This window comes from Heteronotia binoei, chromosome 10 (genome assembly GCF_032191835.1).
Source record: "Heteronotia binoei isolate CCM8104 ecotype False Entrance Well chromosome 10, APGP_CSIRO_Hbin_v1, whole genome shotgun sequence".
Lineage (NCBI taxonomy): Eukaryota > Metazoa > Chordata > Lepidosauria > Squamata > Gekkonidae > Heteronotia > Heteronotia binoei.
In genome coordinates, this window is record NC_083232.1 from 99,002,960 (window position 1) to 99,030,055 (window position 27,096).

At 46.3% G+C, this 27,096-nt stretch overlaps 1 protein-coding gene across 1 annotated transcript in view; it reads right to left on the minus strand.

Moving 5' to 3' along the window:
* Positions 1 to 3,182: 3,182 nt before the first annotated feature.
* The window catches only part of INO80C (INO80 complex subunit C), a 56,355-nt gene continuing 32,441 nt past the window's right edge, over positions 3,183 to 27,096 (minus strand). The window contains exons 2-5 of the mRNA XM_060248345.1: positions 24,535 to 24,645; positions 20,563 to 20,674; positions 12,923 to 12,990; positions 3,183 to 4,197 (exon numbers count right to left, since the gene is read on the minus strand). Coding sequence (XP_060104328.1) covers positions 4,066 to 4,197; positions 12,923 to 12,990; positions 20,563 to 20,674; positions 24,535 to 24,645 — 423 coding nt within the window. The 3' untranslated portion in view covers positions 3,183 to 4,065. The remainder of the gene's footprint in view (positions 4,198 to 12,922; positions 12,991 to 20,562; positions 20,675 to 24,534; positions 24,646 to 27,096) is intronic.

A 27,096-nucleotide genomic window follows, 5' to 3' on the forward strand; every position in this document is an offset into this window, starting at 1 on the left:
TAGTGCCACAAAGGTTGGGGGCTACTGGTCTAGTATATTTCCTGGGTAAGGTGGGGTGGGAAATGACACAGTGGTCCATGTAATAGGCTTTGACATTTGTCCTGCATAAATAGCTTCTCTGATTTTGTCAGCCTGGCACCTGGGAAATAGGCAATTCTCAAAGGCATCAGTTCTACTCCACCTGAAAGTTATTTCTTGCGTCCCCAGGAAAAAGATGACAGCAAACTGGGCAGTGGATCCCAGTCCAGAGATCAACCCTGTCCCGTCACAGATCTGCTGGCCTCAGAAACAGACAGTAACTCAGGGGAAAAATTGGGGAAGGTGGTCACTCTTGACTGCTGGGGTTTACAAGGTCAATGGCCTCCCATAAAAGATGTAGGGTGTCTTTTGGGGTTGCATAGGGCATTCCAGTTGATTAAGAACATCAGAAGAAGCCTGCTGGATGAGACCAGCGAGGGTCCATCTAGTCCAGCCTCCTGTCTCACACAGTGGCTAACCAGTTCTTCAGGCGAGGCAACAACAGGGCAGAGAGGCCAAGGCCTTCCTCTGAGAAGAACACCAGAAGAGCCCTGCTGGATCAGACCAGTGAGGGTCCATCTAGCACAGCATCTCGTCTCACAAACTGGCCAGCCAGTTCCTCTGGAGGGCCAACAACAGGGCAGAGAGGCCGAGGTCTTCCCCTAAGAAGAACACCAGAAGAGCCCTGCTGCATCAGACCAGGGAGGGTCCATCTAGTCCAGCCTCCTGCCTCACACAGTGACCAGCCAGTTCCTCTGGAGGGCCAGCAACAGGGCAGAGAGGCCAAGGCCTTCCCCTGAGAAGAACATCAGAAGAGCCCTGCTGGATCAGACCAGGGAGGGTCCATCTAGCCCAGCATCTCGTCTCACAAACTGGCCAGCCAGTTCCTCTGGAGGGCCAACAACAGGGCAGAGAGGCCGAGGTCTTCCCCTGCTATTGCCTCCTGTCTCTGGGATTCAGTGGCTTAGTGACTCTGAATGTGGAGGTTCCCTTTAGTCAACATGGCTAGTGGTCACTGAGAGACCTAGCCCTCCATGAATCTGTCTCGTTCCCTTTTGATGCTGTCTGTACCTGGTGCCATCACTCCTCCTCCGGCAGTGAATTCCACATTTTAATCACTTGCTGTATAAAGAAGTATTTCTTTTTGCCAGTCTTCAATCTCCTGCCAATCAGCTTCACTTGGATGCCTTCCAGTTCTACTATTTTGGGAGTGGAAGAAAAAAGTTCATTTTCTGAACTCTCTCCAACCCCATGCAGAATTTTATAAACCTCCATCGTCCCTTCTTAGTAGTCTTTTTGTCTCAATTCTTGACAACACTATTCAATAATGGCTAATTTTCATAATTCCTTGACTGCTATGAGCTCCTCTGTCCCATGGCTACAGCAGATAGTGTTTTTGGACAGGCAAGGAATCCAGAAATTGCAGGATCTGCTTCCATTCTTGTCCTTAGGTGCTCTCAGGCCCATGCCAGCTGTCAAGAATGGCTACATCAATCTTTTATCTGGACTTTTCTTCCCAGCCCCAAGGATGGCAAAAATCACATGGCGTTTCAGCAGGACCTTTTAACTTTCTGATTTAGAGGAAGGAGAGAGAAAAAGAACACATCCCTCCTCCAGGGGTCACCCACCTTTTTGAGCCTGCAGGTACCTTTGGAATTCTGACACAGAGTAGAGGGCTCAGCCAAAACCACTGCCACAAAATGGCTGCTGCAGGAGGTGGAACCAGCCACAAAATGGCCGCTGTAGCTTACCTTCAGTCACATGGTGAAGATCCTTGGGCAGTGGTGGCAGCTGCTGCCAAAGCAACTTTTAAAAAAATCTGCACAACCAATCAAATCTCATGAATCAGGCCAATTTGTGTTTTGTTCCAAACTGGCTTGTTTGCTCATGCCAAGCCGGAACTGGAAAACAACCCCCTTGCTTTCATGGTGCTTTGTTAGTTCATTTTCCAGAAAGTCTGGTGCTGATTCAATGAATTCCTAGGCAAAGCTGAGGGTGGACTTCTGGGAGCCCACAGCAGTTGTTCATAGCTTGACTGGCAGCTCTGGGAGCCAATCACGGTGTCCCATTCTCCTCTACAGGAGGAGACATCCTGACTGCTGCTTTCACTTTGCAGCACGAAGAGAGAAGAGCCAGTTGTTTTGAGAGCTGAAGCTGAGCTTTCCTGGGGGCACCTGCTTTGGGGGGCTATAACTTGGACATTCCAAAAGCAATCTTCACTAAGAGATTGCTGATGACTCCCAGTGAATTTTACACCTCCTGAACAAAATGAAACAATGAACCACAAACAGGTTCAGGCAATCACACAAACCATGAACCCACACAAACTACTATTTTTGCATTCCATGCCCATCCCTAGTGGGCACCATGGAGCCCACAGACACCATATTGAGGACCCCTGCCCTCCTCTGTCTGAAGAAGAAGAAGATATTGATTTATATCCCGCCCTCCACTCCAAAGAGTCTCAGAGCGGCTCACAATCTCCTTTACCTTCCTCCCCCACAACAGACACCCTGTGAGGTGGGTGGGGCTGGAGAGGGCTTTCACAGCAGCTGCCTTTTCAAGGACAACTTCTGCCACAGCTATGGCTGACCCAAGGCCATGCTAGCAGGTGCAAGTGGAGGAGTGGGGAATCAAACCCGGTTCTCCCAGATAAGAGTCCGCACACTTAACCACTACACCAAACTGGCTCTCCACACCAAACTGGCTCTCTGGGGGGAAAGTGTTACATTATGAACAGTTACTGAGGGACCAACAACACGGGACCATAACAGACACCAACCCTAAATGAAAAGTGCAATAAACCAAGCAAAACACCTGGGATAAAAGACCTTATAGTCTGGTTTTAAGTCAACTAAACAGTACTGGGTTTGACCAGTTACAGTCCATTTGCACAACAAAAATGAATTTTTAAGTTTACTTGTTTACATAGTGAAATAGAGATCAGTACCCAATGAAGGTGTCACGACTCAGGGGGTCTTACCAATTGCTGCCACCACTCTGGGTTAAGGGTTCCCCTGGAGAAGGCCCAGAGTTCCTTCCCAAGCCTTTCAGGCCTCTTGTAGCTTAGGCCAAATAATAGGCAGAGGGAACAACAACAAAAAGATTTATTTTAAAGTCATTTTAAAGATTAATTTTAAATTTATTTTAAATAATAGGCAGATGGAACAACAACAAAAAGATTTATTTTAAAGTCAGGGCAATATAAACAACCAAGGTGCGGAAAACAATAAAAGGGTGAAGGGAAAATAAACATAAGTCCTAACGCGTCTTAACTTACAGTCCCTAAACACCTAACCAGAACTCACCCCTTTCCTTAGGGGAGGGAGCTTTCCCCTGCTCAAGCTCTTCAGGCACAGCCTACCACTAGCTCAGCCTTCCAGGGAAAGAACACCCCCTTCCAGGGCTGGGCCTATATATTCTCTTCTCAGGCCCCACCCTTCTCTGAGCCTGTTTCCCTCCAAACCGCTTGCTACCCAATCAGAGGGACAGAGGGGATCCTGGGAGATGTAGGCTTTTCCCAGTAACTCCTAAGCAGGCTTCCCTGGGGCCTGCAGGCCTCGCTTGGCCCAGGATCATGACAGAAGGTAATATCTAAGGATGGCTTTGTCTGATTGTTAATAGTTCAGGTTGCTCCACTTTGTTTTGTTACCTAGATCTGGAATCTGAGAGGGAGAGCGCTCGTTTTTGTCAAACACTTTGTTACATTACAAACACGAAAACTTTAAAGCACACAGCTCTGCTAACTCCAGAGCAGAATTCTTTACATAAGTCTGAGAACCTTTGCATGCAGGCTCCTCTTGACTTCCCTCTGAGCCCTATTACTCAAATACAGCAATGCCGAATGCCCAGGGCTTTTTGTTCAATAAGTTAAGCTTCACAGAAGCCAGTAAATATTTACAACAAAGTTAAATCAATCATTGGCATTCCTATGTTAACTCTACCATCTTTAATCTCTTCCACGGGCCCCCCTGTTGCCCTCGACTGTCAAAAGTCTCGTTCTTTCGACCCGTTCTTCCAAACAAGCATCAGCTTCCCTCGTCTTTCTCAAGGCACCGCAGCTGTGGCTTTCCTGAGAGTTAGGTAGCCGGCAACAACGTCCGACGGGAGCATCCGAACGTAGGCAAACTCCTCAATGGTGCTGAATCTCAGCTTGCTTTGCGGGTCTGTGTAGTTTGCCTAGAAAAGGAGCAGAGAAACGTCTGAGCAGAGCAGTCAGCAAACAGATGACTTTTAAAGCCCATAAAAATTAATACCACACACAAAAAGACTATTCCATGGCTAGAAACATGGGCAAGGAATTCTCCAGTGCCCATTCTCTTTCTTTTATTTGCTCTTTTCATCATGATTCATGACAATGAAACAGTGACACTCCTTTACTATTGCATTTTGGCTTTATTGTGTATATGTCCCCCCCTTCCCCTTCCTTTTCTGGGAAGTTAGCTCATCCTGTGCGTTCCATGCATTCTATAAAACTGCATTCTTTTGAAGTCTGTCAGTGTGGATTTTCTGTGTAGAGAATTTATTATGCAGCTTTTTATTTTGATCACATTAGCTTGTTGTATCTACCTCTTGAACTTTGCCTGTCTGAATGGTATAGATGCGTTATGATAGGTTTTTGTCTGGGGGGGAGGAGGGAGTTAAAGGGTTAAGTATTTTGTGATTTTTTGACCGCACTTGGGGTATATCATTTTTAAAAGTTTAATTAAAAAACGAAAATGTAAAAAAAAAATAATTTCCAATTCCAAAGGTTGTACAAGAGTTGCAGTAATGACTTCAAATATACTATTCATGGGCTGTCAATATCTAAAAAAGGGAGCTGTCTATCTCGGAACGTCAGAGTTTTGGCCACAAACACTGTCAGGATGCCCTCCTATTGGTCTGTTTTGCGGGAGCCAATGACTGGACACTATCAAGAGACGGAACACTAGGCAGAGCCAAGCATGCCCTCCTGAGCTCTTGGGAAGAAGTTTCACTGGGTTCGAATTCTTTTAAGTCTTGTAGTGTATGAGAGAAAACAGTCAATATTTTCGAAATACAAACAAATGGTGGGGGGAGAGCAGAGAAGCTGGTTTCAACCTTCAATTTTGGAGACAGAAATCAAAGTTGAGAATCAGAGGCTAGCCATCTTTTAGAAACTCATCTAATGGGGTGGGGGAAGAAACTTAAAATGGTAGAACAAAGTTGGAGTCCAGTGTTACTAAGACTAACAAAGCAGGAGTCAAGTTTCGCCTTTAAGACCAACCAATTTTTATTTAGAACGTAAGCTTTCGTGTGCTCTTAAGCACACTTCATCAGACGAGGAATCCGGCACAGTGAGCAAAGCCATACAGAGCCGAGCTACGTATGGCTTTGCTCACTGTACCTGATTTCTCGTCTGATGAAGTGTGCTTAAGAGCACACGAAAGCTTACGTTCTAAATAAAAATTGGTTGGTCTTAAAGGTGCAGCTTGACTCCTGCTTTGTTCAACTGCTTCAGACCAACACGGCTGCCCGCTTGGATCGAAGACTAACAAAGTTTTATTTGAGGTATAAGTTTTTGTTTTCATACACAGCTGCATGAACACAAAATCTTGTATCTTGAATAAAAGTTCGTTGGTCTTCAAGGTGTCTGACTGCAAGGTGTCTGACTACATTGCTGGAAAAGTTGTGGTTCTAGGGCAACCTTTTTTCATGCTTGGTGGTCTTGCCCTGTGATTACCATTTTTTGGAAACAGGTGATTAAGGAAATTTTCAAGATCACAGGTGTTACGATTCCATTTTCTCCAAGTTTGATTCTTCTAAATCTATGGGAATCTGGTTCTGCCTCAAAACAAGATAGAGAGCTTATAATGAATTTACTTACAGCAGCTAAAGTGGTCATCGCTTGGCTTGTAAATGGAAAGATGTGCAGCCTCCCAATATTCAGGCTTGGTATCTCAAAGTTTGGAATTATTGGATGAGGTGCAGTCACGGGCTAGAACACCTCAATGTAAGTCTGTAATGGAAAAGGGGTCGCCTTTTTTTAAGAATTCATTTTGCTAATTATTTAACTTAGATTTATTTTTGTGTGTGTGTTATTATTTATGTGTGGAATTTGAGTTGTATCATATTTTGAAGCTTTATGATTTTATGTAAGCTGTTTGAATTTTTAATAAAGAAATTTTGGGGATAAAAAAAAGGTATTTGACTGGACTCAACCTTTGTTCTGCTACTTCAGACCAACATGGCTGCCCACCTGGATTTAAAATAGTCGTATTTTGTAGGATCTTTTTATTGTTTAAATGACCCATCGGCTAATGTTGTCCACATTTGCTATGCATGATGATGACTCCTCCATCTCCATCTGGAGCCAAAGAGCCTGCTGCAGATGAACCCGGCGCTCCTGTTCAGCTGTCACGGCTAATAAGCCATCGATAGACCCATCCTCCTCTTCCGCGGTTTTGTCTCACGTTCTTTCAAAGCCAGCTGGCCTCAGCAAGTTCTCCAGAACTCACATGGCTTCATTCAAGGGGATGAAGCACCGCTACATGCTGACAGCAACAGTAATTACCATACAGAAGTTGTTATATAAATTACACTGGAGATTTTCTCTCCCAATTATCCAATAAGCTAAATGAAATCGCACTGTCCTACAATCAGGGGGAAAGTTCCACTCTTCTGTAAACTTAAAGGTTAAAGGCTACAGACTGTATTATCCAAAGTATATGTAATTATCATTATCCGTTGCTACAGCAACCAGGCTGATTCACATCCATGCAGAGGCTGAGGTTTCAGCATTTGACTCTTTTGTTGAATAAAATAATTGCTGCGTGTCTAGACGGGTGGCCCTCCCATTGGAATTTTATTTTAGTATGATGATTGTAGCCTTGAACTGGACGGCCCAGGCTGGCCTGATTTCATCAGATCTCAGAACCTAACGAGGGCCAGCACTGCTTAGAACTTGGATGGGCAGCCTGCAAGGAATACCAAGGCTGGGTCACAGAGGCAAGCCAAGGCAAAGCACCTCCAAACGTCACTTGCCTTGAAGACCCCACAGAGTCACCATAAGGTGGCTGTAACCTGAAGGCACTTTCTACTGTCTCCACGACAGCTGCATTATTAGAAAATAATGTACCACAAATCAAGACAAGAAGATTCAGGGGCACAATCCATTCCCTCCTGCTTGCAGAAAGAGTACCCCTAGGGCAGTAGTCCCCAACCCTTTTGGCACCATAAACCAGCCGGCCTGCCCCCTGTGGCCCCAGGGCCAGCAGGGTGGGGGAACTGAATTTGGCCTCCCCTGCCCCCTGCTGCACAGCCTTGCCCACCCGCCGCGGTGCCTCCTTCTCCCTCCGTTTTTATGATGCTAAGCCAGAGAAAGTGCCTTCCGGACTCTTTAAAAGCCCCCCCCCCCCGCCACCGACCAGCTGGGGAAATGGCGGCAGCAAGCGACCCACTGAACATGCGGCGCTGCCCTTGCCTCTGGAGGCAAGGGTAGCGCTGCTTGTTCAGCGGTCACTTGCCACTGCTGCCACGGGGTGGGGGGGTGAGTTTTTAAAGAGCCCGGAAGGCGCTCTCCCCAGCTTAACATCATAAAAACAGAGGGAGGAGGAGGTGCCGTGGGGGGGAGCGGGGAGGCTGCGGGGTGCTGCAGTGAGGGGGCAGTGAGGCTGGTGGCCTGGTTGCTAATGGGCCACGGACCGGTACCGGTCCAGGGCTTGGGGATTGGGGACCCCTGTCCTAGGGAGATATTATCAAGCTCTGGTGAGTACGTCTTGTGCTGCTCAACTCATGCCTTAGAGACACATCAAGACGGGTTGCCATGTTACTCTGTTGCAGTAGAAAAGAGTGAGAGTCCAATCATACCTGGAGGACTAACAACATTTGCACATGGGAGGAACTTCCAGGAGTCACTGCTCACTCCTTCAGAAAGTATCTAAAGAAGTGAGCAGCGACTTACAAACTTTAAACTCCTTCCCTTGAATCAGGCCATAGCTGTGGCTGGACTCTAGGAGAGGAGGGATTTAAAGTTTCAATCACTTCACTCACTGAGTCAGTTCTGCCGAACTCGGCAAAGGAAATTCTACATTATACCCTATGGGGATAGTCCCCCCAGGGTATAATAGAGGCAAATATATTTGGGTTTCCTGAATACTAACCTAAATAGCAGTACAATACTGATACTGGTAGAATCATAGAGTTGGAAGGTACCTCCAGGGTCATCTAGCCCAACCCCTCTGCACAATGCAGGAATCTCATAAATACCACCCCCTAAATTCACAGGATCCTCACTGATGTCAGATGGCCATCTAGCCTCTGTTGAAAAACCTCCAAGGAAGGAGAGCCCACCACCTCCCGAGGAAGCCTGTTCCACTGAGGAATCGCTCTAACGGTCAGGATGTTCTTCCTAATGTTGAGCCGGAAACGTCTGATTTCATTTCAACCCATTGGTTCTGGTCCTACCTTCTGGGGCCACAGAAAACAATTCCACACCATCCTCTAGATGACAGCCCTTCAAGTACTTGAAGATGGTGATCACCTCTTGGCTGTCTCCTCTCCAGGCTAAACATGCCCAGCTCCTGCAACCTTTCCTCAGAGGACTTGGTCTCCAGACCCCTCACCATCTTCATTGCCCTCCTCTGGACCCATTCCAGCTTGTCTAGATCCTTCTTAAAATGTGGTGCCCAAAACTAAACACAATACTCCAGGTGAGGTGTTACCAGAGCAGAGTAAAGCAATACCATCACATCACGTGATCTGGACACTGTACTTCTGTTGATACAGCCCAAAATTGCATTTGCTTGTTTAGCCACCACATCACACTGTTGACTCATGTTCAGCGTATGCTCCACGAAGACCCCAAGATCTTTTTCGCACATACTACTGCTAAGACAACTCTCTCCCATCCTATAACCATGCATTGGATTTTGTTGGTATTCGAGGGTATTTGGGAATCCCAAATATTTTTTCTTGTATATCTTTCGTTTCCACTGGAGAGGAAAGCGGAGTAAAACACTTTACAAAAATTGTTGCTTTTTGCCGTCAAGTCACAGCAGACTTACGGTGATCCCTGGTGGGGTTTTCAAGGCAAGAGGTGTTCAGGGGTGGTTTACATTTGCCTGCCCCTGTGTCATGACCCTGGTATGCCTTGGCAGTCGCCTATCCCAAGACTGACCAGGGCTCACCATGCCTAGCCTCTGAGCTCTGACGGAATCAGGCCAGCCTGGGCTATACAGGTCAGGGTGACAGCGAAAAACACAAAGACCTCTACAATAGCCTTCTTGCCTCTTCCCATTAGGAAGAGGCTGCGAGATTAAATGTAGAGCTTCTTTCTGTAAGAATTTTTGCTGGCCTCTATTAAAGGCCACTCCAGTTATCTTAACAGAACAGCTGGTGTTGAGAATCCTTATCAATGGAAAGATGGGCCACTGACAACCTGGTGAGAAAAAAAACATCCTGCCCCCTTAATAGAGGGCACAATGAGATGTTATTTGCCAAGTGATGAAGGTGCCATGAAAACTTTCAGCCGCTCCTTTTAAAACATTAAGCTAAAGGAACAAAGCATTTTTCTGCAGACCTGCCAGCACCTCTGAAAGGGCAAGAGGTGTCTTCCACCCACAGTCCCCTGTAGGAAGTGCTCCGAGGAGCAGCCCAAAAGCCAACAACAACAACAAACAACCTTCCAGGAATTCAAAACAGAACACAAGAACCACTGCTCAAGGCAGCTTACAATAAAGGGCACCATTGTGTTCTATAATAGGGTAAGCTTTTGGGATTTCCTGGGGTGGAAAAAAAAGGCAGAGGACGGAGAGTCGGGTGGGTTGGCACTGCTGAGGGTGCTGCCCTGATGCAAGAGCCTTGCCCACCAGTAGGTGGCACCCTGCACTGAGGAAGATGCCACTGTGAGCAGAAGGGATCCCTGGGTGGGTCCAGCTCAAGAGTCCGTTGAAGACAGTCAGAAGTCCGTCTGCCCCCTGGTGCCCATTAACAGCTGCATTTATTTGAAAGGTCCTGTCCTGGATGGCCCAGGTCCTGCCATATCTCAGAAGCTAAGCAGGTTAGTCTTTGGATGGGAGACCGCCACGGAAGCCCCGGATTCCTACACTGAGACAGGCAATGGCAAAGCATTCTTCTCCTCCTCCTTCTCCTCCACCTTGAAAACCTTACAGGTTGTCAGAAGTCAGCTACAATTTGACAGCAGTTTACACCAATAAAAGGTCTTGACCTGAAGGGCCCAGGCGAGCCCAGTCTTGGCAGCTAAGCAGGGTCAGCCCAAGGGAGACCAGGGTCCCAAGCAGAGGCCGGCAATGGGAAACCACATCTGTTCATCCCTTGCCTTGAAAACCCTACAGAGGCTTGATAGGGCTCTCCGCCACCAAATCATGCCCCATATTCCAACTGGGCTCCAAGGATGCTCAGACAAACTGAAATCCATAACCACATCGCAACAGACACTAATCAACTGAAAAAGCAAAGCAATCCACGACACCCTCTATAGCTCTTCTCCAGCCCCACACTTGAGCAGCAGCAAATGCCAGCTTGAACATCCACTATCTTTCAAAATATTAGCAACAACTGAATCTGACGGGGAGCGAATTCTGCCGCATGTCTAAAATATACCTTGAGAAAGAATTCCTGAGCAATAGTCCCTCCAAGCTGCGGGAGTCTGGTGAGCAAAAATTCCACTTTGTGAGCTCCTGGCATTAGAGTTGTGAGCTGCTGCATAAATTGGTTTGCTCTGGGGCCATTTTTCCTGAGCTGAGACAAACAAGTGTGAGCTGGAGGCTAAAAAACTGTGAGCTAGCTCACACTAACTCAGCTTAGAGGGAACACTGAATACCTCAAACAAGAGGGGAGAGGCCACAGCTCAATGGGAGAGCCTCTGCTTGGCACGCAGAAGGTCCCCGGGTCAATCCCCGACATCTCCAGTTGAAAGGACCAGGCGGTTGGTGAGTTAAAGGCCACCGCCTGAGATCCTGGAGAGCCAAAGCCAGTCTAAGCAGGCAGTAAGCCGGATAGACTGACGGTCTGATTCAGTATAACCAAGTGTATCAATCCTCCCTCCCCTCCCTTCCATTGCCTGGTTGGGGCAATGTGACAGAGGGTAGTGGCAGGCAGGAAAGGTCAGCCCCCTTCCACCATCAGAGGCCTCCTCCCTTCCAGCTGGACTCTCTCCTGCCAGACCTGCATCTTGGTCCAGCATCTCCTTCCACCTTGACCCTTTGGGACTGCGCAATGGGAAAGGAGCTGGTCCGGTGGGGGAGCCCAGCATCCCCTTACAGCTAGCATGCTCCTTGCCAAGCAGATGGCAGCGGAACAGAAATACAGCTGGATAGATGGATGGCAGAGAGGAGCCAATTCTAAAACCTGAGTGCTGCTCACCAAAGAAAGGCTTTCTGAGCACCGCCTGCGAATTCTGTGTCCCTGGCCCCCATGAACTGGCTGTTGTGCTTCTCTTGCAGCTAGGAATCTCAGCCCAAAACCAGGAGTCATCCTGAGGCTCATCTGAAATGGCTTTTGCTGCACAGCTCATACACCGCAGGGGATTCTGGAATGTGTTGAAGGGTACCTGAGGTGTTCAGGTGGGCACAGACCAGGTCTGTTGGGCCTCAGGGCTGCTCCTATGTAACTAGAGCATGCACCCTGCAATAACTGTGTACGCCAGCCTAAGAGTAGCAACAGCACTCTATCCTCAGTACTGGGTCAATCTGAGCTACTGGCTACCCCATACAAAGCCCTTCATGGCCTCAGACCCTCACATCTGCAGGGTTGACTGTCCCCTTATTTTGTGTCACAAAAGCTTTGTTCATCAGAGCAGGACCATCTGCCGGCGACACCCTACAAATGGGCAAAATCAACAACTGCCCTTAGAAATGAGCCTTCTCGGTTGTGGCCCCCACTTCGTGGAATGCAAACGTTCCAGCATTCCGCAAACGATGGAACACTATCCAGGAGGGTGTTCTTACAAAGCTAATAGAGATATACTTGAAGAGGAGAGATTCGCACACACACAAACACAGCGGAGCAGCTCACATCCTGAGCAGAACAGAACTGCTGTCATCGTCAAATGGGCAATGGGAAGTGCAAGCCCCAGCGAGGCTCCAGACATCTCCTGAGCGGGGATTCCTGTTTTCAGGAGCAGCTGCTCACATGAACAGCTTAGAGGGAACACTCCCGTGCACCATACTGTGTAGAGTAAGTACTGTTTCTATAGGCATTATCCTATTATGTAATTTCTGTAGCATTTAATATGCTACATTAATACCTATTATTTGTTTCAGCTCTGTTCCAGATTTTCACTTGGTTTTAATTCCCGCATTGTAATCCTATTATTTTATTTATTAAAACTGTTATACCCCACCTTTCCTCCTGGTTACATTGCTTAATGAATGTGCCATCCTGTTGATTGCACTGACTTCTGCTGTGTGTTCCACCTTAAGTGTGGACTATAACTTAGAGAGAGAGAGAGAGAAAGAAAGAGAGAGAGAAAAAGAGGGAGGGAGGGAGGGAGGGAGGGAGGGAGGGAGGGAGGGAAGGAAGGAAGGGAAGGAAGGAAGGAAGGAAGGAAGGAAGGAAGGAAGGAAGGAAGGAAGGAAGGAAGGAAGGAAGGAAGGAAGGAAGGAAGGAAGGAAGGAAGGAAGGAAGGAAGGAAGGAAGGAAGGAAGGAAGGAAGGAAGGAAGGACACAACCATCTTTTGGGGCAGTTCTCCACCACCACTGCCTCCTCCCCAGAGAACTGGAAGGTCTTCAAGAGCAGTTTGAAACACACCACAAAGTATGGGAAGGGTTTGGATAACCAAGGGATACTTTTATGGAACCAAGGGATACTTTTATGGAAGCCAAACTCCTCCACAAAGACACACACACACACACACGGAAAGAGTATAACCAAAATTCTAAGCTGTGAAAAATAAAGCAAGACAAGGGGGGAAAATATACTTACAGGAAGTCCTGAAATATCAGAGTATTTCTTGGCTGGTTTAAAGGAAGGAGGAGCATCAATACTGAAGTCTGGAGGTGTGCCAGAAAGAGAACAGAAGAAAGGGCATTTAATGGCAGGACCAATTAAGTCTACGGAGCTATTTCTTTAGCCCCCCCTCCCCCACCCCCTTCCAAGCAGTTCTTAACAGAGAGAAATACAAAAGGAAAGGACAATCTCCCACAATTTTTATCCTGCCTTTCCTCTAGGGAATTCGAGGCAGCATGCGTAGTGGTCTCTTTCTTCATTTTCCCTTCACGACAACTCTGGGGGGTAGGCTCTGTGGAGATGGTAGGACTGGTCCAAGGTCAAAGCTTTCCATGAAGCAAGGGCTGAAGGCCGGGGCCCCCCACATCCTCATCAAACGTGCTGACTGCCACCCCATCAATGTGGCACAGGGGATAATGGCAACCTAGGATCTTGGGCAACCTTAATTTGAAAAATGTCTCTGTTTCAGTAGCATGGTGACCCTACTTCCTTGGTGTGAAGGTAGAGGACTTTACAAGTGGCTTAGAGAGGTTGGTAGGCCACGCTCAAGAGAAGCCAGTGGTACACGTTAGCAACAGCAATGTGAGGAAATGTAGTTCTGTAGTCCCAAAGGAAACTCAAAGGAGACTCAAGGCCAGGATGTGCAAGGTGGCCTTTTCGGAAGTGCTGCCTCTTCCACACACATAGGAAAGAAAGACAACTGTGCCCACAACACAGACCTTGTCATTGACGAGGAAAATATTTCTATTAAATAAGCATAACAGCATTTAAAAAAACATTCCTATAGTTTCATAGCAAATTCGCAAAGTCCAGTGTCTCTTAACGCAACAATGAATACGTTCTTCCCGTGCGACTCCTCATGAAAATTACTTCTCTTTTCCCAAAGTCCCGAAGGCTCCAAAATTCAAGGCACCAGGAGGAGTCAATGTGCAGGATTCGGCTCCAAAGGATACGTTTCCTTCACGTGGTGGCCAGCTAGAAGATCCACGTTCCGCTATGCAAAGCTTTTTCGCAAGCCGAATAACAATGTTTACAAATTGCTCTCAAAGCATCACTTCTATACGCCCACTTCTCAAAACATTTCTTCAACCAAAGCGGGCGTATAGAAAGCGGGCGTACAGAAGCGATGCTTTGAGATTGTTTGGGATGGCTCATCTCAAAAAGATGAAGGCGTAGCTGTTACTGTTCTAGAGGGAAGTGGATTCGGACTGGCCCCTGGGAGGGTGACCAATACTGACTTCCTGGTAAGGTTTAGAGGCCACAGGAAGAAGGACGGAGGTCTAGTGCCTGAGGAATTACAGAAGTTTATATGCAAATGCTAGAAGTGCTTAAGGTAAAATGAGGGAGCCGGAATGCTTCATGTCAGAGGAAAACACAGACACTGTGGGCCTTCCAGAAGATTGGTGGGAAGAGGATAATCAGCGTGATACAATGATTTCTAGATATAAATTATATCAGAAGAATAGGGAGAGAAGGATTGGCAATTGAGTGGCTCTGTATGTCAGACAGGGTATACAGCCCAGTAAAACTTGGTATGTAAAAGAAACAGATTCACTTACAGAAATGCTATGGGTGAAAATAGTGGAGCCCAAAGGAAGTTTGTTATTGCCCACCAGATCAGAGGGTAGAAGAGGATTTAAAAACAGTAAAAGAAGTAAGAAGCTAAAGTACTGGAAGCAGTAAAAGGTAAGAAGGATTCCCTTTAAGCGGTGGAAGGCTACTTCAAGTGAGTTAAATCAAAAGGAGTGCAAATAAGATGCAAGTCAGTGATCAGACAGGCAAAAAGGGACTATGGCTGCAATCACACAGACTAAATAATGCACTTTCAATCCACTTTCAGTGCACTTTCCAGCTGGATTTTACTGTGTGAACTGGCAAAATCCAGTTGGAAGGTGCACTGAAAGTGGGTTGAAAGTGCATTATTTAGGATGTGTGACTGCAGCCTACGGAACATTTTGCAGAAAACATAAAGACCAACAATAAAAATGTCTTCAAATATATTAGAAGCAGAAAACCAGCCAGGAAGGCAGTGGTGCCCTTGGATGATCAAGGGGTGAAAAGATTACTAAAAGGATTAAAGAGAAATAGCAGAGAAGCTATTGGTGTAGTGGTTAAGTTTGGTGTAGTGGTTAAGTGTGCGGACTCTTATCTGGGAGAATCGGGTTTGATTCCCCACTCCTCCACTTGCACCTGCTGGAATGGCCTTGGGTCAGCCATAGCTCTGGCAGAGGTTGTCCTTGAAAGGGCAGCTGCTGTGAGAGCCCTCTCCAGCCCCACCCACCTCACAGGGTGTGGGGGAGGAAGGTAAAAGAGATTGTGAGCTGCTCGGAGACTCTTTGGAGTGGAGGGCGGGATATAAATCCAATATCTTCATCTACCTCACAGGGTGTCTGTTGTGGGGGAGGAAGGAAAAGGAGATTGTGAGCCGCTCTGAGACTCTTTGGAGTGGAGGGCGGGATATAAATCCAATATCTTCTTCTACCTCACAGGGTGTCTGTTGTGGGGGAGGAAGGGAAAGGAGATTGTGAGCCGCTCTGAGACTCTTCGGAGTGGAGGGCGGGATATAAATCCAATATCTTCTTCTACCTCACAGGGTGTCTGTTGTGGGGGAGGAAGGGAAAGGAGATTGTGAGCCGCTCTGAGACTCTTCGGAGTGGAGGGTGGGATATAAATCCAATATCTTCATCTACCTCACAGGGTGTCTGTTGTGGGGGAGGAAGGGAAAGGAGATTGTGAGCCGCTCTGAGACTCTTCGGAGTGGAGGGCGGGATATAAATCCAATATCTTCTTCTACCTCACAGGGTGTCTGTTGTGGGGGAGGAAGGGAAAGGAGATTGTGAGCCGCTCTGAGACTCTTCGGAGTGGAGGGCGGGATATAAATCCAATATCTTCTTCTTCTTATCTTCTTTTCTCTGTCTTCACTGTGGAAGATAGGAGGTGCTTGCCCACTGCAGAATTGCCAATTTTGGGAGGGGTGTTGAAAAGACCTGACTTGGATTGAGGTGATGAGAGACGTTACAACTAATGGACAAATTAAAAACTGACAAATCACCAGGCTCAGACGGCATACATCCAACAGTTCTGAAAGAACTCAAGTGTGAACTTGTGGATCTCTTGAAAAAAAAATGCAATCTATCACTAAAATCTGCCTCCATTCCCGAGGACTGGAAGGTTGCAAATGTAACCCCTATCTTTTTTTTAAAGGGTCCAGAAAAGACAGGGGAAATTACAGGCCAGTCAGTTGAACATTGATATCAGATAAGTTGGTGGAATCCATTATTGAGGATACAATTAGTAGGCACACTGTTGAAGAAAAGCTGTTGAGGAAGAAATAGCATGGATTCTGTAAGGGAAGATCTTCTCACTAAACTTTTAAAGAGCTTTGAGGAGGTGAACAAACACGTGGACAATGGTCACCCAGTAGATGTTGTTTACCTAGACTTCCAGAAAGTTTCTGATAACATGCCTCATCAAACTCAGCAGTCATGGGATAAAACGACCTCTTGTGGATTAAAAACTGATTAATTAACAGGAAACAGAGTGTAAATGGGCAGTTTTCACAGTGGAAGGTCGTAAGCAGTGAGATACCACAGGATTCAATACTAGGTCTGGTGCTTTCTGACTTGTTCATAAATGATTTGGAGTTGGAAGTAAGCAGCAAGCGGCTAAGTCTGTGGATGACACTAAGTTGTTCAGGGTAGTGAGACCCAGGGAGGACTGTGAGGCACTCCAGGGGGATCGATCAAGGCCGTGCAAGTTGGCGTCAATGAGGCAAATGAGATTCAACATGGATAAGTATAAAGTAATGCACATTGATGGGGCCCGAACTGGCAGTAAATTCCAGGAGAGTGATGCTGGAGTCAGGGTAGATAGCTTACTGAAGATGTTACCTCGGTGTGCAACTGCAATTGAAAAAAGGACAAAAGCTAAGCTGGGGGGTTCTTAGGAAGGGAACTGAAAAAAAAAATCAGCCAGTATCATGATGTCCTTGTATACATTTTTGGTGTGGCCTCATTTGGAATACTGTATACAGTTCTGGTAACTGTACCTCAAAAAAGATATTATAGCATTGGAAAAGGGCAACTAAAATGATTGAGGGGATGAAACACCTTTCCTATGAAGAAATGTTAAAGAGGTTAGGGTTCTTTAGCTTGGAGAAATGATGACTGAGGGGTGACATAATCAAGGTTTACAAACTTATGCATGGGATTCAGAAGGCAGAGAAAGAAGTACCTTTCTCCCTTTCTCACAATACAAGAACTTGTGGGCACTCAATGAAATTAATGAACAATAGGCTAAGAAGAAATAAAAAGAAGTATTTCTTCACCCAAAGAGTAATTAACCTGTGGACTTTGGCACTACAAGAAGTGGCGGCAGCTACAGGCATAAACAGTTTCAAGAGGGGACTGGATAAAGGTATGGAGCAGAGATCTGTGAGTGGCAGCAATCAAACCAGCAACATATAGATGAAACACTCTGGGGCAGTGATGCTCTGTATTCTTGGTGCTTTGGGGGGCAACAATGGGAGGGCTTTTGGAGTTCTGCCCCACTGGTGGACTTTCTGATGGCTTGTGGGATTTGGCCACTAGGCGATAAAGTGTGTTGGACTGGATGGGCCACTGGCCTGATCCAACATGGCTTCTCTTCTGTTCTTATGTTAACCCTTTCCCCATAACCAGCAGCTTAAAATGTGCAAACAAGTTTCCAGCACACGCCTCTTACAGGTTAGCTACAAACTGCTGCTCAGGACGAATTTGCAGTCGTTTAGGAAAAAGAAATGTACACAGTAATCTTTTAAATCTGATACATCTTTAAGCGTGTCCCACTTTTAAACCTGGGCAATGACCCAGGAAATTGCACCAAAGCTTAAACGAGGGAGTGGAAACCGCTGTGCTATGGAGCTGCTGGAGGAGGCAAGCACGCTCTCGCCCCCAGGCATACCTGTCTTCAGGCGCTTGAAACTGTCCTGATTCTCACCACACATTTGTATATGCATTTTGTGTGTATGAAGCTCCCCTTCCCCTCATAGGCTTTGGGATGGATTTTATGGGCTGAAGAATTTCCAGTTTAGCAGATCAGCTCCTTTTAATCATCATTCATATCTCCTTGGTGATGGTCTTGGACAGCCATTTTTACATATTTCAACTGCTTTCTTTTAACTGCGGGTCTCACCCCCTCCCTTGCACGTGAAGGTTTATTTTTGAAGAGAGAAGATGCAGTGCAAATAGCCTCATCAGCAAGTTGTCAGTTGCAATACACTAGGAATACGTTGCTGGCAAAGTAACTTCAGAGCCTGAGAACACTTAGCGGCATATTTATTTCTGGACAAAGGATCTAAAGTCTAATAAATCATCCACCTTCCTCTGCCATCCCTTGTTGTCCCAACCAAATTGCAAGTCTAAAAATTAAAGACACTACATTGTACACTACAAGGTGTGGGAGAATCACTATGCTTGTGGCAATTCTTTTTTTTTTAAACCCAGCATGAAGGACAACTTGCTGTGTGAGAGGAGGCGGAAGGTCATCACATTCCATGTTCTGCTTCTCATAAATGGACCCTTTGGGCAATCTCCATGACAACCGTCACACTGAAACCAGCTGGAATGATCCAAAGGTGCAGGATCACATAATGAAGAAGATGCTAATCAGCTACTCAAAAATTCTGTATAAAGTTGTATGAAAATGGCAGAGCTTTTTGGTTATACAGTGGCTCAGTTCAGATGGTTCAAATGAACATTTGAAGGACCATCCCGCCTTCCTCCACAGTGGGGATCCAAAGCCGCTTATATTGCCCATACAGTCACCTTGTGAGGTACATTAGGCTCAGTTGCTCATTAGAACAGACCAAAAGTCCACCTAATCCAGCATTCTGTCTCACACAGTGGCCAACCAGTTCCCCTGGATACCCAACAAAAGGGCATAGAGACTGAGGCCTTCCCCTGAAGTTGCCTCCTCACTCTGAGAATACGAAGGTTCCCCTCAGTCACCATGGCTGGTGGCCACTGATATCCTCCAAGAATCTATCTAATTTCCCATTAAAGCTATTTATTGCTGTAGCCATCACTATATCCTCTGGCAGCAAATCCCACATTTTAATCCCTCTCTGTGTAAAGTAGTATTTTGTTTTGTCCATCTTGAATCTACTGCTCATCAGCTTTATTGGATGCCCTCAAGTTCTAGTATTTTGGGAATGGGAGAAAAAGTTATCTTTGTCAAGGCTCTCCACTCCATGCATGCACAATGTTATAAACCTCTAACATGTTTCCCCTTAGCTGTTTCTTTTCTAAAATGAAAAATCCCATATGCTTCAGCCTTTCCTCATAGGGAAGATGCTCCAACCCTCTAATCATCTTGGTTGTCCTTTTCTGTACTTTTTCCAGCCCTGCAATGTCCTTTTTGAGATATGGTGAACAAAACAATACCCAGTATTCCAAATAAGGCCGCACCGTAGATCCAGACAGGGATACTACCTAGTGAGCTTCCATAGCACAGTGAAGTTTCCACCCTGGGTCTCCCAAAGAAAATGCTCCATAGTTCTCGGCAATCCAGCACAGTTTTTTGGTAGTTATTCAAATGGATTTTTTTTTCAGTTATGCCACCAAAAACAGAGGGGTCAACTTAAGAGTTGCATAGAAGTTACAGTTACATCCAGCAACAACAAAAATTGTTCCATTTAATTCCAGGCCAATAAGACTTTGGGGGTATGAGCTTCTGAGAATCAAAGCTTCCTTCAGCGGATACCAAAAACAAAGTGTAACTTCTCTAGGGGTTTTTGTGTTGTGTTACATTCAGGGTCATCATCCTTTTGAGCAAATACGATAAATCAATAGGGGGAAAGTTCCTTAAGAAGAAGCCATGACAACTGGCATAGATTGATAACAAAATTGTCTTGCAAAGATTCTACACCTGTGCTGCCATGGGGCAGCAGATCACTTCCACTGACACATGTGGTCGCAAGGACATGACAGACTGCTGAAATGCAACCGCTGAGACGGACAAAATGCGTTAATTTGAAGACTCTGTTCAGACGCTAGATTAGCGGCATGTCCTCCAGGTTAATACGATAGTATAACAATGTGTATTGCCAGAATGCCAGACAAACTGTGTTCTCACACAGTTTCCAACAGCATCTAACCAGATGTTTCTGGGAACTGATTACTGGTCCCTAACACCTGGTACTAAAGTATACAGATTTCTTCACCACTTGGAGATTCTATTCTACTGTCACAAACACCACCTGCTGATACTGTTATCATCACTGCATTTGTCTCTCATCTTTTTAAAAAGCAGTTCTGCCTTTAGGAGACAAGACGAACACCGAATTCACATACAATCATGACGAACGGTGCCCAGACAAAGGCCACTGCAAAGAAGTCCCAAATAACACAGGGCTGGTTCTGACTTGCTTCCCCATTTCCTGCCTTGTGCAGCAGCATGAATAATCCAGTCCGACCCTGGATCTTTCGATGGCAAAGAGCATCTGCCTGATCCCAAAGTGACCAACTTGTGTGGCCTCAATCTCTCTCGCACAAGAAAACTGCTTGGTTTGTTGGATTTTTTTTTTTTTTGAGAAAGTTGTTATTTATAAAGACATGAAAAGCATCTAAGCAGCTTACAACTAGGATCATTGAGTTGCCATGGCAATGCCCTTTCTGATACAAGGATTTGTTTCAGGTTCTTCCAGGTTCTGTTCTTCTTTCCAGCAGCAGCTCCTCCAATACCAGAGTGCTAAAATTGTTTAAGAGAGAGAGAGAGAGAGTGTTTGCAAACAAGCGCATTGAATCGGGCATTTTAAAAAATCAGTGCACAGCACCAATAGCAAAATCCATTCCACGCATTTACTTCAATGACTGCTGGCCCTTTCTTTCTTAGATGCAACAGAGGAGGAATTTTTTTTATCTGTGTCATGACTCAGTTTGAGAGGAATGAATGGCAGACGTGTAGTTTTAATGTGGAAAATGCAGTCCATAATGGCCAGGGTTGCTAGGACCACAAGAGAGAGGGATCTCCGCCCACCCAGGTGTGGGGCTTGTGCCTTCCCTTACCGCAATAAATCTGTTTGTGGCAGATTAGCTTCTCATCTCGGCCCTGATCCCATGCTGGGCAAACTTCCAAACCACCACACAGCCAGGCAGCCTCTGGTGTGGCTCACCCCCATGAGCCCTGCTCCTCTGCCCAACAGATGTGGGACACAAACAAGACTTCAGCCACATCAGTCTGACAATAACCCTGTCCCTGTGTCCCTACCTGGCCACTGTGGGCTGTCAGGGCAGTGCATCTGGACTCCAGCGACCACTGAGACATTAATCTTTCGTTTTAGTATTTATTAGAACATTTATATCCCACCTTTCTTCTTGGTTCAAGGTGGAGTACAATAACAGACAAATAGACTGTGCAGAGCCAGTTTGGTGTAGTGGTTAAGTATGCGGACTCTTATCTAAGAGAACCGGGTTTGATTCCCCACTCCTCCCCTTGCAGCTGCTGGAATGGCCTTGGGTCAGCCATAGCTCTGGAAGAGGTTGTCCTTGAAAGGGCAGCTGCTGTGAGAGCCCTCTCAGCCCCACCCACCTCACAAGGTGTCTGTTGTGGGGGAGGAAGGTAAAGGAGATTGTGAGCCGCTCTGAGACTCTTTGGAGTGAAGGGCGGGATATAAATCCAATATCTTCATCTACCTCACAGAGTGTCTGTTGTGGGGGAGGAAGGGAAAGGAGATTGTGAGCCGCTCTGAGACTCTTTGGAGTGGAGGGCGGGATATAAATCCAATATCTTCATCTACCTCACAGGGTGTCTGTTGTGGGGGAGGAAGGGAAAGGAGATTGTGAGCCGCTCTGAGTCTCTTTGGAGTGGAGGGCAGGATATAAATCCAATATCTTCATCTACCTCACAGTGTGTCTGTTGTGGGGGAGGAAGGTAAAGGAGATTGTGAGCCGCTCTGAGACTCTTTGGAGTGAAGGGCGGGATATAAATCCAATATCTTCATCTACCTCACAGGGTGTCTGTTGTGGGGGAGGAAGGGAAAGGAGATTGTGAGCCGCTCTGAGTCTCTTTGGAGTGGAGGGCAGGATATAAATCCAATATCTTCATCTACCTCACAGTGTGTCTGTTGTGGGGGAGGAAGGTAAAGGAGATTGTGAGCCGCTCTGAGACTCTTCGGAGTGGAGGGCGGGATATAAATCCAATATCTTCATCTACCTCACAGGGTGTCTGTTGTGGGGGAGGAAGGTATAGGAGATTGTGAGCCGCTCTGAGACTCTTCGGAGTGGAGGGCGGGATATAAATCCAATATCATCTTCTTCTAAAAACCATTTTCAGTTTAAAAACAAAAATAACAAACCTCAAATCTCAGCCTCCCTTAAAAGATGCCTCAAAAGCCCTGGCAAACAGGCAGGTCTTGCAGGGGCTCCTGGAGATCTCCTAATGAATGTGGGTCAAGCACAGGGACATCTGGAAGGAGGCGGTCTTTAATGGTTATCACCAGCACCATGAAGTCAACATTCCATTCAGTGACTGCAAGGCCAGCCCATCTGTGCAGTTTGCCCAACTTACAGCAGCTGAAAAGCCCCCCTTTTACTCATTCTCTTTTTACTAGCATATTAAGGATGAAAGGGGCAGCACACATATATAGCGCTAGGGGGAGAAGTAGGAACTCAATCCAGCTCGCTTCCCTTCCTTAGCAGCGGATGGTCTTTTTTTGGGGGGGGGGGGGTCAATTTTCTGTCCAGGCACATGAGCCCCAATGGGTAGAAGAAAATACCCATTTATACACATGATTCTCCATCAAGCTCAGAATGCCCATGAAAAACTTGTATCTGCATGCGTATTCTTGCTAGCTGGATTGGGGCAAACATATTGGGGTGGGGGGGATTATTTCAGCCAGCATAACTTTTCTTGTAAGCGTATTTTTCTTCTCCCTCAAAGATGAAAACAGACAACTAGATCTGAGCCCAGCAACACCCCAGAGACCAACAAGATTTAGTGGGGGTGTTTATGAACAGATTTTAGGGAGTCTGACAAAGGGAGCTTTGATTTGCAAGCTCATAATCCCCAAAATCTTGTTGGTCTCAAAGGTCCTACTGGACAGTTCTGCTGCAGACCAACTCAGCTAACTTCTAAAGACAATGTATTTTTGACACTGTTGTTCCCAGGGGACACGGAACCCCCAGGACAAGCAGGCTTGATGTGGGTGAGGGGGGGGGACCAGTGATCTATAGCAAAAAATCATCCCCCCTTCCATTAGCAAAAGTTTTCCTATGGGATTCAGCTCTTGACCCTAAAACAGATATAGTTTTATCTCCTTGCAGAACATTAGCAGAGTGAGAGCATCCGAAAGCTCCAGAGTGCCTTCTGGGAGCTCAGTTTCAAAAGCCAGCCATGTTGGTCTGCAGTAGAGATGGGCACAGAACACGAAAATGGTGGTTCAATTTGTTCCGTGGTTCACTGGGTTGCCTGAATCAGTGGTTCATTTTGCATTTTTTCATTCCATTTGGGAAGGCATCGAACAGCCCCCAAGTGGGCTAGAGGTGCCGAACTTGCAGCAAACGCTTCAGCAGACTCTCCTCTACCTGCTTCCAAGTTTGGTGCAAATTGGATTTCAGGGAGCTGAGCTGCACCCCCTCAAAGCAGGTGCCCTCAGTAAATTGCTCTCCTGGGAGCTGGGAAAGAAAGGGAAGCCACTCTGCAACTTCTGGTCGGCTTCACCCCCAGGAAACTTGGAAATTGACTAGACACTGCAGCTCCGCTCTCCCAGCCCCTGCACTTGTGTTCCGTTTCCTGTGAAACTGACCAGAAGCCACAGGGGGCCAGGGAGAGTGGAGCTGCAGCATCTAGTCAGTTTCAGTGGAAACTGATGAGAAATGCAGGAGTGGGGGAAAGTGGAGCTGCAGCGTCTAGTCAGTTTCCATGGAAACTGGCCGTAAGTGCAGGCTGCAAAATGACCAGAAGTGCACATTGGCACCAGGCTGTCTGGAAAAATGAAACAACATGAATCAAACAACATGCCAAGAAAAAAGAGCCATTTGTTTTGTGTTCAGCAGGATCAGATGATCCAGTTCAGAATGAACCACGAATCGGCCATTTTTAGCACAAATCATGATTCGTGGTTCGGTTTGTGCACGTTCCTAGTCTGCAGTAGAAGAGCTAGACTGGAGTCCAGGAGCACCTTAGAGACCAACAAGGGTTTTTTTTGGGGGGGGGGGGGGTACGAGCTTTCATGGCCCTGACCTTTAAAAGAAGCAGTTGTCAGATTCCACTTTATGAAGTTGTTTCTGGGTGATCTGAAAAATTATAAACCAGAATTGTGCCATGTCTTAATGAGGAGACAAAGAGAATGGTGGCCACAGAGCTTAAGAACCTCTTGGCTGAAACAGTGTAAACTGAAGACTACAGAAGAGTGAGAGCAAGAAAGAGAGTAAGACCGGTATGGGTGGGTGGGTCTTACTGCCTCTTCTTTCTCTCACTATTCTGTAGTCTTCAGTTTATAGTGGGTCTCTTGTTGAGGGGCTAAAAGGTAGGCCTCAGGCCTGAAAAGGCCAAAGACTCACAATGCAATAAACAAAGTCTTAGTATTATCTGAACACATGGATACTTACGGTGAAGCTAGGTGCCTTGAAAGGTAATGGTTTGACAGAAGTCTCTGTTGGCCCCATGTTGGAATCTGTGGGCACCATTTTATTCTCACTCCCCGTCTCTGTACCAGCACTCTAGAAAAAGAGACTCATTTTGTTTGAGGGCTGCCAACAAAACAAGCAGTTTTACAGTCCACCCCCCCCCCCAAAAAAAACCCCTCTGAAGATTCACTCAAAAGTCACATACTGTTATTATCCATAAACTTCTCACGCTGATTTATTTGCCCTAAACCCAGTTGTTATACAGGTTTAAATACTTTGTAGACCATAAAATGTATGGATGTGCTCCAAGTCAAAAAGGGGAGCACCAGTAAGATGCAGCAACTTGAACATTCTGGGTTTTGGAGTTACTGAAAAAGATGGAAGCTATCAGGATTGGTTAAATATTTTAATCCATCAAGTCACAGCTGACTTATGGTGACCCTGCGGGGTTTTCAAGGCAAGAGACAATCAGATGTTCTGCTTCCACATCAAAACCTTGTTATTTCTTGGAGGTCTCCCATCCGAGTACTAGCCAGGGTTGACCCTGCTGAGCTTCTGACAGCTGAAAAGATCAGACCAGCCTGGGCCATCCAGGTCAAGACAGACATAATATCGGCAGTCATGTTCTAATGGTAATAAAATTGGAGAAAAGAAAAAAAAAATCACCAGAGGCATTACAGAAGGCCGAAGGCAGCAGCAGGCTCTGAACCATGCTCACTCAGATGTGTGACCTACAAGACGGCCCGGGCTAACCCTATCTTGTGAGATCGCAGAAGCTATGCGGAGTTGGTCCTGGTTGGTGCTTGGGTGGGAGACCACCAAGGAAGTCCAGGGCTGCTAGACACAGGCAGGCAATGGCAAACCACCTCTGTATATCTGAGAGCCACTTTGGTGTAGTGGTTAAGTGCATGGGCTCTTATCTGGGAGAACTGGGTTTGATTCTTCACTCCTCCACTTGCAGCTGCTGAAATAGCCTTGGGTCAGCCATAGCTCTCACAGAGGTGTCCCTCAAAGGGCAGCTTCTGTGAGAGCTCTTTCAGGGAGTCAGACTGCCTGCGTTTGCCATCTCCCTGCAAGGTGGGGAGGCGGCAAAGGCAGGTCCGCGGCTTCCCTCCCCATTTTAAATACCCCACTGAGGTTTTTAAATGGGGAGGGGGAGGCAGATCGCCTGCCTCCCATTTTTTGAATGGGGGCGCCATTTTTTGGTTTTGCCCCCACTCAAAAAATATGTAGATCTGGCCCTGGTGGAGGGAAGGAAGTTCCCCACACATAATTGTGGGGGTCTGCTATAGACCACCAAGTCAGGCAGAGGACTTGGATGAGATACTTCTACAGCAGACTGCAAAGTTCTCCAAGAGAAGGGATACAGTGATCATGGGAGATTTCAATTACCCGGACATTTGTTGGAAGTCCAACTCTGCTAAAAATGAAAAGTCAAATAGAATCCTGACTTGTCTTGCTGACAACTTCCTTTTCCAGAAAGTGAAGAAGGAAACAAGGGGATCTGCTATCTTGGATTTGATTCTCGCCAACAAGGAAGAATTGATTGAAGAAGTGGAAATAGTGGGCACCCAGGGCAGTAGTGACCGTGTGATTTTGGAATTTAGGGAAGCGAAAAGCTATACGTCGCCAGACTTATAGGTTGGACTTCAGAAAGGCAAACTTCCATACACTTAGAACTATGCTGGGTAAAATCCCATGGTCAGAAATACTTAAAAGGAAGGGGGTTCAGGAGGGGTGGGAGTTTCTTAAAAGCGAAACACTGAAAGAGCAATCACAGACGATTCCTATGAGAATAAAAAATGGAAAAAGCCTAAAGAAGCCGAAGTGGCTCCATAAACAGCTCTCTAAAGACTTCAGAAATAAAAGACTCTTTTAGGAATTGGAAGGAGGGCCTTATAACCAAGGATGAATATCAACAAATCACCAATGCTTGTAGGGAAAAAGTCAGGAAAGCTAAAGCTCAGTATGAGCTTAGGCTGGCCAAAGATGCTAAAAACAACAAAAAAGGGTTCTTTTCTTATGTTCAGAGTAAGAAAAAGAGCAAGGCCCATGGCGAGGGCAAGAAAGTGAAATTGTAACAGGTAATGAAGAGAGGGCGGAACTGCTCAATTCCTACTTTTCCTCAGTCTTCTCTTCTGAGGGAAACGGTGCTCAACATGGCAAAAACAGAACATATAAGGAGGGTATGAAGTTCCAACCTAGGATCAGCGTAGGGGTAGTACATAAACACCTAGTTTCTTTAAATGAAACTAAGTCCTCAGCGCCAGATTTCTAAAAGAGCTTGCGGATGTAATTTCTGAGCCTCTGGCTATTATTTTTGAGAATTCTTGGAGAACAGGAGAGGTGCCGGAAGATTGGAGGTAGGGGAGAAAAACAGGATCCAGGTAACTATTGACCCGTCGGCTTGACGTCTATACCTGGAAAAGTTTTAGAACAAATCATCAAACAGTTGGTCCTGGAACATTTAGAAAGAATGGATGTGATTACTAAGAGCCAGCATGGTTTTCTCGAGAACAAGTCATGTCAGACTAACCTGATCTC